The sequence below is a fragment of the Lathyrus oleraceus genome, chromosome 5 (genome assembly GCF_024323335.1).
Source record: "Lathyrus oleraceus cultivar Zhongwan6 chromosome 5, CAAS_Psat_ZW6_1.0, whole genome shotgun sequence".
Lineage (NCBI taxonomy): Eukaryota > Viridiplantae > Streptophyta > Magnoliopsida > Fabales > Fabaceae > Lathyrus > Lathyrus oleraceus.
In genome coordinates, this window is record NC_066583.1 from 606,450,092 (window position 1) to 606,468,946 (window position 18,855).

Genomic DNA, 18,855 nt, shown 5'->3' on the forward strand with positions numbered 1-18,855 from the left:
TGGTTTTTGTTTTCGAAACACTGATACCATTAGACTCACGATCAAGAGAAATGCAACCTTCTTGCATTTGAAAAAACGAATACAATCCTATCTAAGATTGGGTATTGTGTCAAAGATCACGTATCAAAATCCAATATTTTTTTTAGAATAGTCAATGCAAGTTTTTCCCACTTAAGGTACGAGACGATGAAGATGTTGAATACATGTTTGTTAGTCATGAACATTCAGGCTGCAACTGTATTGAGTTGTACATTACTCTTCAACCATGTATACCGTCTCAACAGTCTCAAATAACCAGTCATAATGAATCTGGTGAATTTGATCCACAATGGTCAGATGACGTCAACCCAGAAGCAGAAGCAGAAGTTGATGTCGTTGATGAAGAAGAAGAGGAGACCGAGATACAGGTTGATCAGATGTTGAACAATGACATTGAAGATGATGATCAACCACCACCAATACCTCATAGTCATGTCTATAATCCGCCTCAACATATGACAAATTTGGATCTACACGACAATGATACATCCAACAGTGTTTTCTATAACCTGTATCCACGATCAGAAGGCGAATTAAAGGTGGGAGACATGTTATGTACCAAATAAGAATGTGTGCGAGCTATCAAAAAATTCCACATGAAAAACTCTGCTGATTTTACAGTGAAACACACTGATTCAAGAAGGTATGTAATTGAATGTCGTAACATCCTTTGTAAGTTTCGGTTGGCCGTGTCTTACAAAAAGAAAAACGACTCTTGGGAGATCGCTTCAATAGACCCACCTCACAATTGCATTGCAACTAACGTTGAACAAGACCACCGTAAACTAAGTGCTGCATTGATATGTCAAGAATTCTGCCGTTGGTTAATAAAGACCCATCAGTGAAGGTGAGTATAATTATATCCCATATCAGAACAACATATAATTATACTCCATCTTACAAGAAAGCCTGGATTGCAAGGACAAAGGCTGTTGAACAGGTATTCGGCAACTGGGAGGATTCATACAAAGAATTGCCACAATTTTTATGGGCACTAAAAACATATGTCCCAGGAACTGTGGCAATTATGGAGACATTGTCAGCGATGATGCCAGACGGAACCTGTGTTATATGTAATAAAATCTTTCACCGTCTCTTTTGGGCGTTTGATCCATACATCAAAGGTTTCGCATTCTGCAAACCTATTATTCAAATTGATGGCACTTGGTTATATGGCAAATACAAGGGTACTTTGCTTATAGCGGTTGCACAAGACGGTAATAACAATGTCTTTCCCATTGTCTTTGCTCTAGTTGAAGGTGAAACGACTGGTGGATGGGGTTTCTTTCTTCGACATCTCAGAATGCATGTGGCTCCACAAGCCAATCTCTGTTTGATTTCTGATAGACATGCTGCCATTAAGAGTGCCTACAACAACCATGACAACGGATGGCATGATCCTCCTTTTACCCATGTCTATTACATTAGACACATTGCACAAAACTTCATACGTGCTATAAAAGATAAGAATCTTCGCAAGAAGGTGGTGAATGCTGGGTATGCTCTAACTCAACCGTCATTTCAATATTATTGTGATGAAATTAGACTGTCTAATGAAGGCGCGGGGAGATAGCTAAATAACATACCAGTAGAGCAGTGGACAAAGGAATTTGACAGAGGTTGTCGATGAGGCCACATGACAACAAACCTTGTGGAATGCATGAATGGGGTATTCAAAGGAATTTGAAATCTGCCAATAACCGCCTTGGTAAGATCGACCTATTGTAGGTTGGCTTCTACGTTTGCAACCAGAGGTGAAAGCTGGAGTGTGGTGTTAATGTCCAGGTAAGTGTTCAGTGAGTGTTGCATGAAGGTCATGAAAGAGGAGAGCATCAAAGCTAGCACACACGCTGTAACAGTTTTTGACCGTCATAGGAAAAATTTCAGCATCCAGGAAACAATGGACCACAACAAGGGGAGACCAAATTTAACCTATGCTGTTAGACTAAACAGAAGTTGGTGCGATTGTGGAAAATTCCAGGCCTTTCGCATTCCTTGCTCCAATGTCATTGCAACATGCGCTTATACTCGTCAAGACACTTACAGCCATTTATCTGATGTGTACAAGGCCGTCACCGTCATGAATGTATATAATAAAAGCTTCTCAGTACTACCAATGGAGGAATACTGGCCTCCATATGAAGGTGATATAGTTTGGCACAACGACGAGATGCGTAAAAAGAAAAAAGGAAGGCCAAACAACACACGTATCAGGACAGAAATGGATTCCACAGATAAAATGATAAGATTATGTAGTATCTGTCGTCAACCAGGACACAACAAGAACAACTGTCCCAATCGAGGAGCATCATCTAGGTCTTAAGCTTTTTGTAACATTGTATTCTGTAACCTTCAATCATTATATATCATTAACTTTTTGTTACAACGAGATTCACAACAAACATCAGTACAAAATAAGCTATCTGAAAACAGAAATATTTCTAATTGATTACAACAATCAAATTGATGTCATATCGACCGAACATCATTTCCCTAGCATCCTTATCAGTCTTCATTCGTACCCAACCAAAGATACTATCAAGTCTCTCAATACTTCTAATTTTTTTCCCTTATGGTATTTTCCCATCTAACCAACGAACCAACTCCCTCTTCAGTTGATCGAACGTAGTGATGTTCCAGAACAGCATCGGCATCTGAGGTTTGTCTCTCGCATAAATCACATTTCTGTATCGGCGACGAACACCAAACATGATTGCCAAATGATTAAATGAGATGTGGAACAATGACTCACACAACGCATCTATTTATAACAAAAAAATTGCATTTTACACTAAGGCGCCAATCCAATTGGCGCCTCCTCTCAAGTTATACACAGGGCCGCCAATCCAATTGACGTCTACATTCAATTTTTAAGAGGAGTCGCCAATTGAATTGGCGCCTCCTCCTAAAAGTGGGATAGTTTGAGATTTTTTTAAAAATCAGGGGTATTTTGGGAATTTCCTTGAAAAAGTGGATTATTTTTATAAAAAATTCTCATCGTTCTATCGATTTTTTTTTAAATATCAAAATTTTAAAAAATCATTGAATTTTAAAGCTATTTCAAATAGTTTCTCATAAAAATTAATTTTGAAATAGAATCTTTTGAAAAAACTTCAATAATAACGTAGGTTTATCTTATAATATATTAAAACGAATCTTTTAATTTATAATAAAAAAATTATATTTTTTTGAATATTTTAAAAATATTTTTATAAAGATATAAAAAAATCTATTTTTTAGTTAATAAACTATCCCATAATCAATTCGTTGAGGGGGTGCCATAGTTAAATTCCGTGGCAGGTGGCAGGTGGCAGGTTAAATACGGTAAAGTAGGTTTTTGATAAACAAATAGCCCATACAAGACCCGTCGATAGGGCCAGAAAAAAGCATAAAAAAGAGTCCGTAGTTAAGTAAGGTGCTTCAACCGACTAACCGGCGCGTGCAAAGACTCTCCGGGAACTGGACCGCACCCAGTTCAGTTCATCAGTAAAGTATCTACCACGCGCAAAAAATCCGCCTATGTAAACATTTCAAATTTTCAGAATAGAAATTCCGCGCCACCAAAAGCCTCTTTCGCTTCAACTACCGCGTTAACAACAACACCCAAACCAAACAACTCCTTATTAGTGCGTGCATTACACGTTCCAAACAACAGCGTGAAACCGCATTCTTAAGAATTGGTGCTATTTTGTTTCTCGCGTTAGATTTTGCGCTACACCCCCAGACGCGTGCGGTTTCACTGTTCTACAGACGAACCCTCTCCGATCCCGTACACCTGTGACGCGATAAGACGATATACCGTTTTAGAGAGAGAAAGAGAAAGAGAGAAACACTTCAGAGAGTTATAGAGAGATAAAGTGCGTCTCGACTCTCGAGAAGATAGAGAAAGAACGTGTTATAGATCTGAATGGAGTGAAGGTAACTCTATTCTGCGTGTTTTGTTCTTCGTTTTTTTGTGAACTTGATCGGTGAAAAACCCTAACGCGTTTAGGTTTTTCTTCACCGGGTTTGATTCGTTCAATTTTGGTTACGTTAAACCCTAGATTCGTAACCTAGGGTTTGGAATTGTTGTTTGGTTAGGGTGAATAAGAATTAGGGTTTTGAATGAATGGCTTCGGGGCCTATAGTTAGAGATGAGGGGGTTAGAGAGATACAGAGATACTCGGAGAATAACGTGTACAGGAGAAAAGCCTTCAAAGGTTCAAAGAAGAAAGTTAACGACACCTTGAACGATGTTCCTGTTCCTCGTGCTAGTTCTTCATCTGCCGCTACCACCACAGTCACTGCTGATGGAACCAAGGATAACGGCAACAATAACAATGTTTCAGTTCAGCAGCCGGATCGGGTTATGGCTCCGGAGGATGGGAATTCACCTCGCCCTGTAGTGAATTCTGGGTTGGATGTGGTTTCGGAAGACTCGTCCAGCCTGAATCATCGGCAGGATGAACATTTCACCCTTGATATTCAGCTGGAAGATGCTTCTGGTTTGCTAGAACCGTCTTTGAGGAACTGTGTTAGTAAGCAGGGGGTGGAGAATGGTGTTCACGATGGCCTGACTTCACGGTCGAAGCAGGAGACACGGGAGCTTAGGAGGAAGCTTGAGAGTGAGCTTGAAACTGTGAGATCTTTGGTGAATAGGATTGAAGAGAAGCAAGGGATGGTGGGGATGTATGGTGGTAATCTGAATATGTCGGTGGATTGTCATACGGTTAATAATGGTGGTGGAGCTAAGCGCCCTCACTCTGAGGTAGTATCTGCAGGTGTTCCAAGAGTGCCTACTAGGCCTTTACGCCCATTGAGTGTAATGGTGTTAGAGAATAGTCAAGGGGTTAGTGAAATGATTGAAAGGGAGAAGAGAACACCCAAGGCAAACCAGTTCTATTGCAATTCAGAATTCTTACTTGCAAAAGATAAGTTTCCGCCTGCAGAGAGTAACAAGAAGTCAAGATTGAACGGAAAGAAGCATGGCAGGGGAGAAATGGGACATGGGCTTGGGATAGTATCAAAATATTTGAAGAGCTGTAGCTCATTGCTTGAGAAGTTGATGAAACACAAGCATGGTTGGGTGTTTAATTCTCCAGTTAATGTTGAAGGTCTTGGTTTGCATGATTATTTTATTATCATCTCACATCCAATGGACTTGGGTACTGTGAAGTCAAGGCTGAACAAGAATTGGTACAAATCACCCAAGGAGTTTGCGGAGGATGTGAGACTTACTTTTCGTAATGCCATGACATATAATCCTAAAGGGCAAGATGTTCATATAATGGCGGAGGAGCTATTAACATTGTTTGACGAAAGGTGGGCTATTATAGAGGCGAATTACAATCATGAAATGAGGTATGTGATGGATTATGGGCAAGCTGTTTCCGCACCTTCACCTCTGTCTAGAAAGACTCCTGCTTTCCGGCCACCACCTCTAGACATGGGAAGGATTCTGGATAGGTCAGAATCAATGACAAAACCTCCAAAACCCATGAACTTTACTCGTTCAGCTCGAACTCCTGCTCCCAAAAAGCCTAAAGCTAATGATCTTCATAAAAGAGACATGACATATGAAGAGAAGCAAAAACTTAGCACACATCTTCAGAATCTACCTTCTGATAAACTAGATGCTATTGTACAGATCATGAAGAAACAAAATTCAGCACTTTCCCAACATGATGATGAAATTGAAGTGGACATTGATAGTGTGGACGCAGAGACTCTTTGGGAGCTTGATAGATTTGTTACCAACTATAAGAAAAGTTTGAGCAAATATAAGAGGAAGGCTGAACTTGCTATTCAAGCTAGAGCAGAGGCTGAGCAAATGGCCCAGCAGAGGGTAAAATTATCAATTTCAACTTTTTAATATCCCGCGTCTTCTTTGTCAAACAACTGTTAGTAATTGAGTTCATTTAATACTTCCTGTAGAGCCAAGCACAACACGTCATTGTTGAGGTCCCTAGAGAAAGACAAACAGGTATGGCAGCTTGTGAACTATTTTTATCTCTTATCATCTTTTCATCAATTAAATTAATTGAAATATTCTGTCTGCTTGTTTCTGAGCAGAGGAAAGTAATGCTCCCCCATCCTTGCCTGTGCAAGGGGAGATTCAAGTGGATAATGGGAGTAAGACAAGTAGCTCAAGCAGCTCAAGCAGTGATTCTGGCTCTTCATCAAGTGGTATATTAATTAATTATTTCCAAGATGTCTGTCCCATATTGATGGTTCTGGAAGGGCACCCTGGCTTATTCTTTTATTCAAATGTAATGTTTGATATTTACTTGCTTTTGCAGATTCTGATAGTGACAGCTCCTCAGCATCTGGGTCTGATGCAAGGTCACCGTGAACCTGAATACTTCCCGTGAGGTAAAATTACAAACTTCAAATTTTTATCTCGTTATATGTTCTTAATTTTTTGTATATTTTCTGTTGTGAATTGTTTGTGCTTCTGTCTTTTTATTTCATAGAGGTATATACTTGTAATCTTTCAAGATGACTTCTTTTAACTTCGATTCATGATTGTGCAAGCCCGCACTATTCAAGATGTGATCTTATTTAAGTTTATTTATGGGTAATTGTCCAAGGAATTTTGATTTCCACATTCTACATTTTTTCAAATCCCCAATAGCTGAAGTTGTTAAAGTGGTATATGCATGCGTGTATGAATTGTTACTGAGCCGTGCTGACTGATGTGCACCTGAGCTGTCCAAAATAAGTGTAGCTAATGTTGGCACAAATAACATCCACCTGAAACTTCTCGAAGTATATTATTCTCTTGAAAAGCAACTAATGGTAGTGTGAGAAATGAGAACCACAGTTACAATCTCAGATAGCTGCATGGAGTGACTAATCTAGAATACACTATACCGGGGTTGCTGCTATCTAGGTTTTCGATAGCGCTCTATAGCGGCGTAGCATAATGGAACCGGCCCTCACCGCGGTGCTTTTGGGCTGCTAAGCGCTAACTGCGATAGCGGGAATAGCGGTCGCTATTTGTGGCATCATGGCGGCGCTTTTGCGGTTCTGTAGTGCTTTGCAGACCGCTATAGTGAAGATGAGGGTAAATTTGTAAATTCAAACTTTTTTATGGGCAAATTGGTATTTTGACCCAGTTACTTGACCTAGTATAAAAGCACAAGAGTTTGCTTTAGGTCATTTCATGTGTTTTTTTGCAGTTTCCCTCTTCACAAATGCGTTTCAGAAAGCCATCATTGCAAAACTTCTTCAAAAACATCACCGATCTTCACCTATTCATCATTCTTCTAAAAACATCTCCGATCTTCACCTATTCATCTATTTCTTCACCTTTTTCATCCATTCACTCTGTTTTGTTGTTTGCTCTGTTTTGTTGTTTGCTCTGTTTTGGGAGAAGAAGGTTTGACATGGGAAGCTGTTGGTAATGCAGCTGGGGCTAATGAACCAGAAAGAGTTACTAGACATCACTCTAGACATGCTACATTAGTGTCTAATGGAGATGAGGAGTAATGAAGATGAGGAGTTGGAGGTGGAAGAAGAGTTTGAAAGTGATGAGCAAGCTAATATTAATGTGGTCGAAAGTAGAAGTGAAGATGAGGCAGATGTGGATGTGATTTAGTCATTTTGTTTACGTTTAGATCTTGATTTAGTTATTTGAGTACATTTATAATTTGATTTTGATGGAAACTTATATTGATGTTGCGGTTGGAATTTATGTATGTTGTTGCAACTTCTGTTTTTAAGGCATTATGTAAGTTGTTGGAACTTATTTTAAGTATTTATGCATTTTTGTTAAGTATTTGACTTGGTTCTTAAAGCTCACAACAGTGTTCATCCCGCTACCAGCTATGCTGCTATAGCATTTTGGGGGTCTGGCGCTATGAGCCGCTATCCGAGATTAACAACCTAGGCTGCTATTCTATCTTCAATAGAACATACCGTATATTTCATGACCTATATAAATAGTCATTGTACTCAAGCAGAACGTACAAGAAGATAGCAATAAAAGTCATGACAATAAATAGCTGTTTGTTGTGTAGCTATTTCTGTGTTGTTGGGAGGAAGATGCATTGCCACTTTAATGAAGAGGATAACAAATAGTCACGTAAAAAACATACAAATTAGAGTTTCTGGGCAGTGAGAATAAGTGAAAGAAAAGGGAAAGGGGTAGTGTGTGAAAGAGAACAACAGAGCAGAAAAGGAGAGAAGAAAGAAAGAAAGAAGAGAGGGTTTCCAACCTGCAGTGAAGTGAGCATAGAGGAGAAAAGGAGAGTGGTTTCCCAACCTGCTGAAGGGGACAGAGAGTGGAGTGGGTTCACCGGAAAACAACACTTGGAGGCCGCAAAACAACGGTTGCTGATTTGAAAGTAGTCGAAGGAAGGATACTTCCTTTGTAAGAAAGGGAGTGTTGGTTGATGGTTTTTTCCTTTCCTGGAAGCCGGAATGCTACAAAAATCCCAAACTTCCAACTTTTCCTTTCCTTGAATAAAAGGAACTAGGAAAGGGAAATGAAAGAAATGATAGTCCCCCAATTTGAATAGGGGGTTGGTTTTTCTTTATAATTTGAAATCCCCCTAAAATAGGGGAACTTAAAAATTGTATTGAAAGAGGAATTTGGAGAATTTTAGAGGGTTTAGATAAACTCTTCAAATTCAATCTACATTGTTTAATATTTTCAAAACTAAAAATATATTAATGATAAACTTTCATTTATCATTATTTACAAAAAAATATTCCCAAAAAATATGAAAATCTCTCTACTTTTTCTTTACTCCCCTCCCTCCAAAGCCTTCTACCCTCCAAGCTCACAAACCAAGTCTTATACACCAACAACCAATTTTGATGCCCATTGATGAAAATCCAAGCATTTGGAAAGTAGAGCCAACCCACTTAAATACACTAAAGAGCATCCCAATCACATACCTCACAATTCTTTGTTTAGTTTTGCTGCTGGAAGTGGAACTAACCATATTTATGTAGAAACTGTTAGGGATGCATAATTAAAGATTACTTGGGTAGTAGTAATAATTGTACTGCTTTTTAAATTTTTCCTGTTCATTTTGTGTTGTGTTTTTTCACTACCCGTATTAGAGTTTATATACTGTTGAGTTTGTCATCGATTTATAAATATCAACAACTTGCTTACATTAATACAAAAATATAAATAAATGTTGCCACCAAAAATTGAACCTTAGACCAACAGTTTACACCCATTTAACTCAACTAAATTTGTCATTGATTTTGAAATGCTGGTTTCTTTTATTTGTTAATAACTTACTATACATACCTAATGGTAAGTTAGTTAGTTTCCTTTGCTTATTAAGTTGTGTCTAACTTGCATTTTTTTTGTATTCTAATCTAACTAGATGAACATAAATGCATTAACATAACTATATCAATGGATATTTAATGACATCTGTATCTCAAGGTTATTTTCTGAGCCTCCAAATGGAATTACTAATCTTATGAATTTTCCTAGTAAATTTTGCTCATTATTGCACTTTCAGATTTGTATACAAATGCATTAATTTACATGGATGCTAAAGTAGTTTTGTTTTCATTGCTGGGCCAATCTTCCTTGTTGAAATTGTAAATATACATGTGATGATGATTGTCTGGATTTCTTATTTTAACAATGTAACTTTGTGCTGGAACAATCCTCTTTATGCATCTTAAAACTATGAACAAATCAATATATCATGTTACTCCTGAAAAGTATGAACTAACTGCTCCTTTTTCTTTCCAATTTTATGTGGCAGATCTCAGATACATAGATTAGGTAGTGTTGCAATGCTTGTCCAGTTGATTTTTTTGAAGCTTCCAGATTATGGTTCTGAATTAAGCATTTGGTTTGTAGAGAAAGCTTCTGAAGGCCACCTTTGATTTCCTGCTGTGCAGTACAGGATCTTTATTTCTCATTTGATTAAACTCTTAATCCGTTGGTATTTATGGTTTTATTTGTGATAGCAGGCTCCTGTATAATATTTGGTAGGAATGTGAAGATAATTAGATAGTTTTCTGTAGGAGTGTACATCGATTGCTAACTACTGTTACTAATGAAGTTCCAAGTTCCATCGATGGATTGTTATTATTTTGTGCTAGCAGATTTAGGGTTCTTGGGGTTAAACCAAGATATCATGGATTTTGCATCAATTTGGTTGTACTTATGTAGGGAGGGCCATACTTGAGATTCGATTACAGTGCATTGTACTATGCTTGTCTCACGTAGAATTAGAATTTTATGTTGCTTTCATGGACGGTTGTATTGTTTAAACATTAGATTTGGGGTATTCTATCTCAATTGTTTTTTAATCTGCATTAAAAATTTGAAAATACCTCAGTTTAACAGCTCACAACAAAGAGAACTTGTAAATGTCTCATTTTGTTTTAAAAGCAATATTTTTGGGGAGCAATAAGAACATTGTTTTCTTTATATACTAGTCAATCAAAATACTATAGCTGGAATCATTCTTTACCATTTTACTAGCTAGTATGATGTAAGTTCTTTAAATACTTTTTTTTTACAAAATTAAGTTTATGAATAAAATCATGTCACTTCGTTAACGAGGTAATGCTTTTCTTTTAAGACAAACATCTTTAGAGGAAATTCGGCATAAAAAAGCATCTTGAAAAACCATCCCCATGTAATAATTATAATAAATTATAGATATCATTTTCATTCTTCTAGATGATGCTGAAGTAATGAAAAAAGTGGCTTGTACAATTATTAATGAAAAATGAATGAAAATTTTGTTAGTGGCTCTTATGGTTATAAGTATAAGAGACAATTGGATCAACAAATACTTATGTACTTGATTCAAAATTTAGATCAAATATATCAACTTTAACTCACTCATGTGACTATAATTCAGTTAGGAATACTGATAGTTGAGATAACTTTTGTTAGTTAAAGAGATTAATTACTATACACTGTCACTGTAAAAAGTTTTACACCGTCGATTCATCATCATCATTCGTTTGTATTACTTTATAGATTTCTAAAATAAAAGTCAAACTTCTTTTAATATCCGACGGCTATGATTAGCTGATGGTGTAAAATCTCTTTACACTGTCAGTGTATTTCAATTAAACTCTTAGTTAAATTGATGTTGTAATCGATGCGAGGTCTAGTGAGAGAGTAAATACTTAAAATGAAATATTCAATAAATTAATGTTGGAAGAAAACGGTTATAATATGAATTTTGTTACAAAGTGAAACTTAAGTTCAATATTTATATCACCAATTAAATGCAACTCAAATGAAATACTAGTTTAAATGTGAATTTGGATTACACTTTAACATCATCCCTTAATCCACATTCAAGACTAAAATCAACAACATTAATTCTCTCCTTCAAATGGATAAAGTGTTTAGTCTTTATAATTTTAGTCAGTACATCTGCAAGTTGTTTCTGAGTGTTACAATGAACAACTTCAAACACTCCATTATGAACTTGATTACGTAGAAAATGGAACTTCATACCAATGTGCTTGCTCCTTCCATACAACACTGGATTCTTGGCAAGGCTTATACCTGATTTATTCTCAATCATCAACCTTACAGATTTGATCACCTTGATCTTCAGATCCTGCAATAAGCTCATAATCGAAACAGCTTGGCACGCAGACAAAGCACCTGCAATGTACTCAACTTCACAAGTTGACAATGCAACAACTGGTTATTTTTTGAAGCATCAAGAAATGGGACCTCCTAGATACTTGAAGAAATATCCAGAAGTACTTTTTGTCAACTATGTCTCCACATCAGTCAGAGTATGAATACCATATTAGCTATGAATCATATTTAACATCGGAAAAGAACAAAACTTAATACCTCAGAGTCCCATTGATATACCTAAGTATCCTGACAATAATCTGGTAATGTGATCACTTTGGTTTGTTCATAAACCTACTCACCATTCCAATTGCATATCAGATGTCAATTTTGGTGTTACAAAAATATCTCAATGAGTCCACCAAATGTTTAAAATGTTGTAGCATTTACATCATCACCCTCAACATCAAAATCCAGCTTGTGATTTGTTTCAGCAGGTGTGATTGCAGACTTGCAATTTATTAACTTAAATCTCTTCATAAGCTCAATTTCACACTTCAGCTTATGCAAAATTATACCCTTATCAGAGTACATAATATCCATCCCTAAAAAATATACCATATTTCTTAGATCAGTCATCTCAAAGTCATTCATCAACACCTTATTGAACTTAGCTATCTCATATGAACATCTCCCTATTAGCAATATATCCTCAACATAGAGACACACCAGAATCATATTGTTATCAAATGTATGCTGAACATAAACACCATACTCCATCTCACATTTTCTAAATCCTTGAAGCTTGAAAAATGAATCAATTTTCAAATTCCAAACTCTAAGAGCTTGTTTAAGTCCATACAAGGCTTTATGCAACTTGTACACCATCCCTTCTTGACTCTTTTTCACAAATCCTAGTGGTTGTGGCAAATAAACTTTCCCTTGTAAAGGATCATTCAGAAATACAGATTTCACATCTAAATGTATCATATTCCATTTTCTATTAGAAGTTATAGCAATCACCAATATGATTTTTTTCATGCCTAGCTACAAACACAAACACCTCAAAGTAATCTAATATAGATTTCTGTAGAAATCCTCTAGCTACTAACCTTGATTTATGTTTTCCAATTGATCCATATGGCTTCAGTTTTAACTTGTAAACTCATATCACACTAATGACTTTCTTGTTCTTTAGAAGCACAATCAACTCCCAAGTCTTATTTCTTTATATATCTTAAGTTCTTCTTTCATGGCCTTCAACCACACTTTATTTTTTAGAGCTTCTTTAGTACTAACTGGTTCAACTTTGTTAGTGACATGACAATAGATCTTATAAGCACCTATACAGTGGTACCACACAAACAACATGACTATGCTTTTTTCATCCAACTTCCTTCTCTTAGCATCTAGGACATGTATATAACAAACAAAACCAAACACATTCAGAGGGCTCACACTTTTCTTGCTTCTAGTCCACTTTTGAATAGGAAATACTCCCTTCAACTTCTTTATGGGACACCTATTGAGCACATATGTTGAAGTAGCAACTACTTCACCCCATAATGTATGAGGCAAATACTTTTCTTTTAGCATGTTCATGGTCATATAAAGCAAAGTTATGTTTCTTCTTTCAGTAAGATTATTGTGTCGAGGAGTGTATGGAGCAGTAACCTCATGCTCAATTCTATTATCCTCGAAGTACTTCTTAAACTCCGTAGAGTTGTACTCACATCCACCGTTACTTATAAGAATCTTCAGACTATGTCCACTCTGATTCTCAGCCTTGACTATGAACTTATTGAATTTAGAAAACACCTCATGTTTGAACTTCATGAGGGATACCTATGTCATCCTTGTAAACTCATCCACGAATGACAAAAAAATACTTGTTTCCTCTAAGTGAAGGTACTGCAAATTGTCCACATACATTATTATGCACTACTTCCAAAGCATGTTTTGCTCTTGGAGCCACTTATGATGTAAATTGAAATCTAGGTTGCTTGCCTTTTATGAATATCTCACATGACTTCTCAGGATTCACAATCTTAGGAATGCCATGTAACAACTTCTTAGAACTCAGATGCCTTAAGCTTCTGAATTTCAGATTCCCCAATCTCTTTTTCCATAACTCACTATCACCTTTAGCACCTTCTGCACTAAGGCATTTAGTTTCAGCTGTTTCAACATTTACTTTGAATATTTTGTTGCTTCCCTATTCTGATTGCACAATCAGTTTCTGATCTAAATCATACAACTTCAAGAGATTGTCCTACATAGTAACTAAGAAACCTTTCTTAATTGCTGACCTACACTCATCAGATTGCTCTTCATGCCAGGAACATACCAAACATCCGTGACCAAAATAATTTTTCCATTCTTCACTCTGACTTTGACATTTCCCATTCCTTCCGCATTCATATACTTATCATCAACACATTTGATCTTTGTCCTCTTTCTAGAGTCAAAGTTAATCAGCCATTGTTTGTTTCCAGTTAGGTGATTTGAGCATCCAATGTCCATATACCACCAGTCTACCAAATATCCACCATCATATTCAGAAGCCATCAATATCATGGTTCATCATCAGAATCTCCTCTGGCTATGTTTACTTCTTCTGATTTCCTTTCCTTGTTTGACCAACAGTTATCATCAAAATGGTCAAACTTCTAACAACAGTAGCATTGATTTTCTTCTTATCAAACTTCTCCTTTCCCTTATGATATTTCTTCTCATCAGAGTTGGAGGCTTCTGACTTCTGATAACCACCACCATGTCTCTTCTTGACATATGACCAAGACTGCCTTTGATTCTTCTTACTAGAAGAAGCTTTCAGAGCCTGCTCTACCCCTATTTCAGAGTTTCTCTCAATTTGACGTAACTCTTGTGCCTCTAGACAACTCTACAAATCTTCAATTTTCATGATGCCGAGGTCCTTAGAGTGTTCAATTACTACAACAATGTAATCAAATTGAGAAGTACGTGATCTCAATACCTTTTCAATGATTACTTGTTCAGAGAGAGTTTCTCCACAAGATTTCATCTCATTTATGAACAAAATCACTATGGATATGTAATCAGGTACCTTCTCATTGTTCTTCATGTTGAGATTCTCATACTGCTTACATAGAGACTGAAACTTCACCTTTTTCATTGATGAATCATCGTCGTAGCATCGTACTAGTGTGTCCCACACAGCCTTCGTCGTTGTTGAATCAACGATCTTCTCAAACACATTTGTATATACACACTCATGGATATAGAATAACATCTTCTGATCCTTCTTCCTCGTTTCTCTATGGACGTTTCTCCGCACTTTAGTTTCATTTGTTGTAACCGTCGTGTAACCGTCATTGACAAGATCAAGAACATCTTGAGTGTCAAACAACACACACATCTGAATCATCCATAAATTCCAATTCTTTCCATCAAATATTGGAAGATTTGTGTTCAATCTACAATTTATGCCGTTCATCTATGTTCTTATGCAAATTCACTTAGGTCTCACCAACATTCATGCTTCTCAATCCCGTAAAATCAAGAAATATAATTTTGTTTCGATTCAGATCTTTAATTCACCGTGAATTATATGAACAAAATCAATCACACACGCCTGACGTACACTCGTGTTTCCCCATTCTTGAATTTGAATCAGAGCTCTAGATACCAATTATTGGTGCACAAGAATGAAGAAGAAGATGATGAGAGAGAGAGAGAGAGAGAGAGAGAGAGAGAGAGAGAGAGAGAGAATTTGTAACTAACTTTTACTCTCAGATGCAAAAATAGTTACAATATGAATTCTATTACAAACTGAAAATTGAGTTCAGTATTTATATCACCAACTAAATGCAACTCAAATGAAATGCTCGCTTAAATGTTAATTTGGATTACACTTTAACACTAGGAAAAAAAATCTTCATGGTCATGAATTTTGATAAAAAACTTATCTTCTCCCATCAGAATTATTTCTATCGACTATCAAGATCCCGATGAAGTTCAAAGTCCCTGACTTTGAAAAGTATAAGGGAAACACCTGTCCAATTATTGGTATTGCCTTGTCTCCTTTAACGGTTGTCTTGGTCTTCTGTTATGCTCCCCCTTCCTCTCTATGGTTGAGTCTTCGTTTCCTCTTGAAAATCTTGATATAATTGCCCAAATTTTATATGTGCTAAACCATATGTTTTTTAACTGTTCTTCTAGCTACCATATGTTTGCTACTTCTAGAAATCTTGCAAAGTCAAATAATTTTTCTTCTTTGTTTCTCTTCCTTGGGATGGACATATCCACCAGATCTCCATATCGTGCAAATTCTTATTCTATATATTTTAGTTGGATGTTCTTCGGGAAATTTGTGAAATAACAGGTGGTGATGTCCACGTTTATGTCAGTCTTGCTCTCTCTCTCTCTCTCTCTGTCTCTCTCTCTCTCTCTCCTTCTTCTTCTTCTTCTTCTTCTTCTTCTTCTTCTTCTTCTTCTTCTTCTTCTTCTTCTTCTTCTTCTTCTTCTTCTTCTTCTTCTTCTTCTTCTTCTTGTGCTCTCTCATTTTTATTTTAGTGTTAAGTGATAATTTTATGTTTTAAGAAGTGACATCAAATGTCTAGTTCGATTATTTGTAAAGTAATTTTTCACTGTTATTCAAAATAACACAATTATGCTTGACATTCCAACAAACACATCATATGCAATATCTTTTTTAAAAAGATTGGAAGCTTCGTTTATATATAAAAGGAAAACAAAGTAAACTAACAATGACATCGATCTCAACATAAAATGTTATATCTTTGATCTGGAGGTTTTCTAAGAAGATGTTTGAAACTGAGATTCAGTAGCATGCGAGAAAGAGACTCATTGAAAAGAACATTGACAAAGATGTTAAATTAGTTATTTAATATTTTAAACAGAGAATGTCGTGTGATCTAACATAATCTTTCAATGATAATGATCACCTGCATAATTACCTTTTTTCTTATTTATATCAATCAATATAGAATACAAGACATAATTTGTGTTACTATTGTATAGTATAATATTATGTTTTTTGATACTCGAGTATAGTTAGTAACAATAAATAAACTCAATATTTCATATTGACTTATATCAACATGACCTTGCAATTTAAAGTTATACTCGATCAAGAGGTCATATATATTGTGTACTATATGTTGTACAAGAGAATCGGTGTTAAGAACAACATCAAAGGGATTGAAGTTTATGCAACTTTGCACGTGATCTCCTGCTCTAGTTGCTTTTATCTGTTTAAGATCATTAATTTGTAATAGTAAGTGTGAATAACTCTCAAAATACTAAGATAACACACTATCCTTTTTTTGAACTTCATCTCTTTTCAAAGTCTTCTCAACATAATTTTGGCCAATGGCTAATTAATTATGAGGCTTAGTTTATCAATTAGGAAACAACAATTCACTCTGTAATCGATAAGAACACTTGTCTAATCAATATGAAGACAAATATTCCAATAGTAGACTAAGAAAACTTTCTAATCTATTAGGTTATGGATCTAGCAAATTTTTTCCTAATTTGCTTGTTCATAATTAATTATAGTAGCTGTCTAATCATTTATGATGCAGATTCGACACTAAAATATTTCCTTTCTTGGCCAAACATTTTACTATATAAGAAGGACTCGTGTTCACTTCAAAACACATAAGAAATATGAAATATTACCCTTTTCTCTTACTCTCACTGTATTGTTAGAGATTTCTTATACACTTAGAATTATTTTAGTGTTGAGAGAGTGAATACTTAGTAAGAGTTGTCCTTGTATAAAATATTGTTTAAATCTGCTTGAGTTGTAATTGTAAATCAAAAGAGTCATTCTCTTGTAACTTTAGTATAATTATAAAGATTGTAAGACGAACTTGAGCTAAAACTTGGTGTAAGAAGTTTGTAGGATGATCATGTGATAAAAGTTCAAGTTATTAGTAGAACTCTCAATAAAAAATCCTAAGGGGTTGTAGCAGGCTATGTGATTTCAAGCCAGACAAATATAAATTGTGGTATGCACTTTCCTTTCTCACATCTCTTTATTTTTCTGTTGTTTAATATTCCTCACTTAAATATCCACTTCACCTCCATTCTTATGACAAAGTAAAATTAATATATTTCTTTAAATTTTTGAAAAACCTTTTTTTGTCACAATTCACTTCATCTTGTGTTTGAAGTCACTTGATAAACAAGTGGTATTAGAGACTAACTTCTATTTAAAGACTAATCGTCTTAGAAGGAAGAATGAATTCAAACAATTCTTTTAAAATAGGTTTTTCAATGAACAAACCTCCATCGTTCGATGGTGAAAGGTATATTTTGTGAAAAGGTAGAATGAAAATTTTTCTTAAAATTTTTGGTTGACGAGGGAGATTCAATTAAAAATAATCATTTTATTCCACTCATTTCATAAATAATAAAGTTATGAATAAAATTAAAAATCTTTAGATCATAGAGAAAAAAGAAAAAAGTGTAACACAATTTGAAATCCAAATACTTGATAATTAGTGCTTTAAGTATTAGAGAGCACAATTATGTGTCAAACTATAGCACAACAAAAGAAATAAGAGATCCTCATAAAATGATCTATGAAAGTACTATTGAGATCAGAAAGAAGGTAATGAATATATTAGATCAAGAGTTTGAGGTGCCTACAAGTTTTAAAGAAAACCTTCAAAGTTGTGCCACTTGTAAGATTAACTCTCTAAAACTCTTAGTAGTCAATTCAAAAATTATTTTAAAAAAAAAAGGGTTTGTATACAGATGTGGAAATTTAAAGCAACCATATTTTTGAAGTCTGAGGATCAGAATTTTAAAAATATGGTTGTTATATTTGATAAACCGCAAGTAGTCTTGTTTGAGTTAAAAGATCTCAAGAAATTCAAAAAAGAAAATATAGAATCTGTTTTAGATGAAAAGATTCAAAATGACAAAGAAAGAGTATCTCCAAAAGAATATGACGAATCATAATGATTTGATGAACCTGGACATAGTGATAACAATATAAACTAATATGAAGAATATAAACAAGAGGATGAAGCTATCTTATGTTTCATTAAAGACTACGAAGAAGATGAGGTAATTAAAGCTAAAACTAAATTAAATTTTCATGAATTATTTTCTCTATGTAAAAATATTAATAAAGAAACTAGTATATTTACATATATCGTCTCCATTTCTAAAAATCATATTACATCTCTTGAAAATGAAAATGATTAATTAATTGATGATATGGGTATCAATTATCAAGTGTGTACAGGTTGTGAGGATTTCAATAAGGAAATTGAAGATTTATA

At 35.3% G+C, this 18,855-nt stretch overlaps 1 protein-coding gene across 6 annotated transcripts; it reads left to right on the forward strand.

The window, feature by feature from the left end:
- Positions 1-3,420: 3,420 nt before the first annotated feature.
- Positions 3,421-10,252, forward strand: LOC127086957 (transcription factor GTE4). 6 transcript variants are annotated; one of them, XM_051027779.1, is made up of 5 exons: positions 3,427-5,863; positions 5,953-6,001; positions 6,091-6,204; positions 6,318-6,390; positions 7,397-7,798. In XM_051027779.1, exons 1-4 carry the CDS (start codon positions 4,148-4,150, stop codon positions 6,368-6,370), a joined length of 1,932 nt encoding a protein of 643 aa, XP_050883736.1. In that variant the 5' UTR covers positions 3,427-4,147; the 3' UTR covers positions 6,371-6,390; positions 7,397-7,798. The 6 variants fall into 6 exon arrangements, with proteins under 6 accessions (XP_050883733.1, XP_050883732.1, XP_050883731.1 ...); XM_051027778.1 differs by having other exon boundaries at positions 7,430-7,798; XM_051027777.1 differs by lacking the exon at positions 7,397-7,798 and adding an exon at positions 9,759-10,252 and having other exon boundaries at positions 3,428-5,863.
- The last annotated feature ends 8,603 nt before the right edge of the window (positions 10,253-18,855 follow it).

Bases quoted from the DNA above. Each gene is read 5' to 3' on its own strand.
- LOC127086957 (XM_051027776.1), top strand. From the start codon at position 4,148: ATGGCTTCGGGGCCTATAGTTAGAGATGAGGGGGTTAGAGAGATACAG. The intron at 5,864-5,952 runs GTAAAATTATCA...TACTTCCTGTAG, and splicing joins AGCAAATGGCCCAGCAGAGG to AGCCAAGCACAACACGTCAT. The intron at 6,205-6,317 runs GTATATTAATTA...TTGCTTTTGCAG, and splicing joins TTCTGGCTCTTCATCAAGTG to ATTCTGATAGTGACAGCTCC.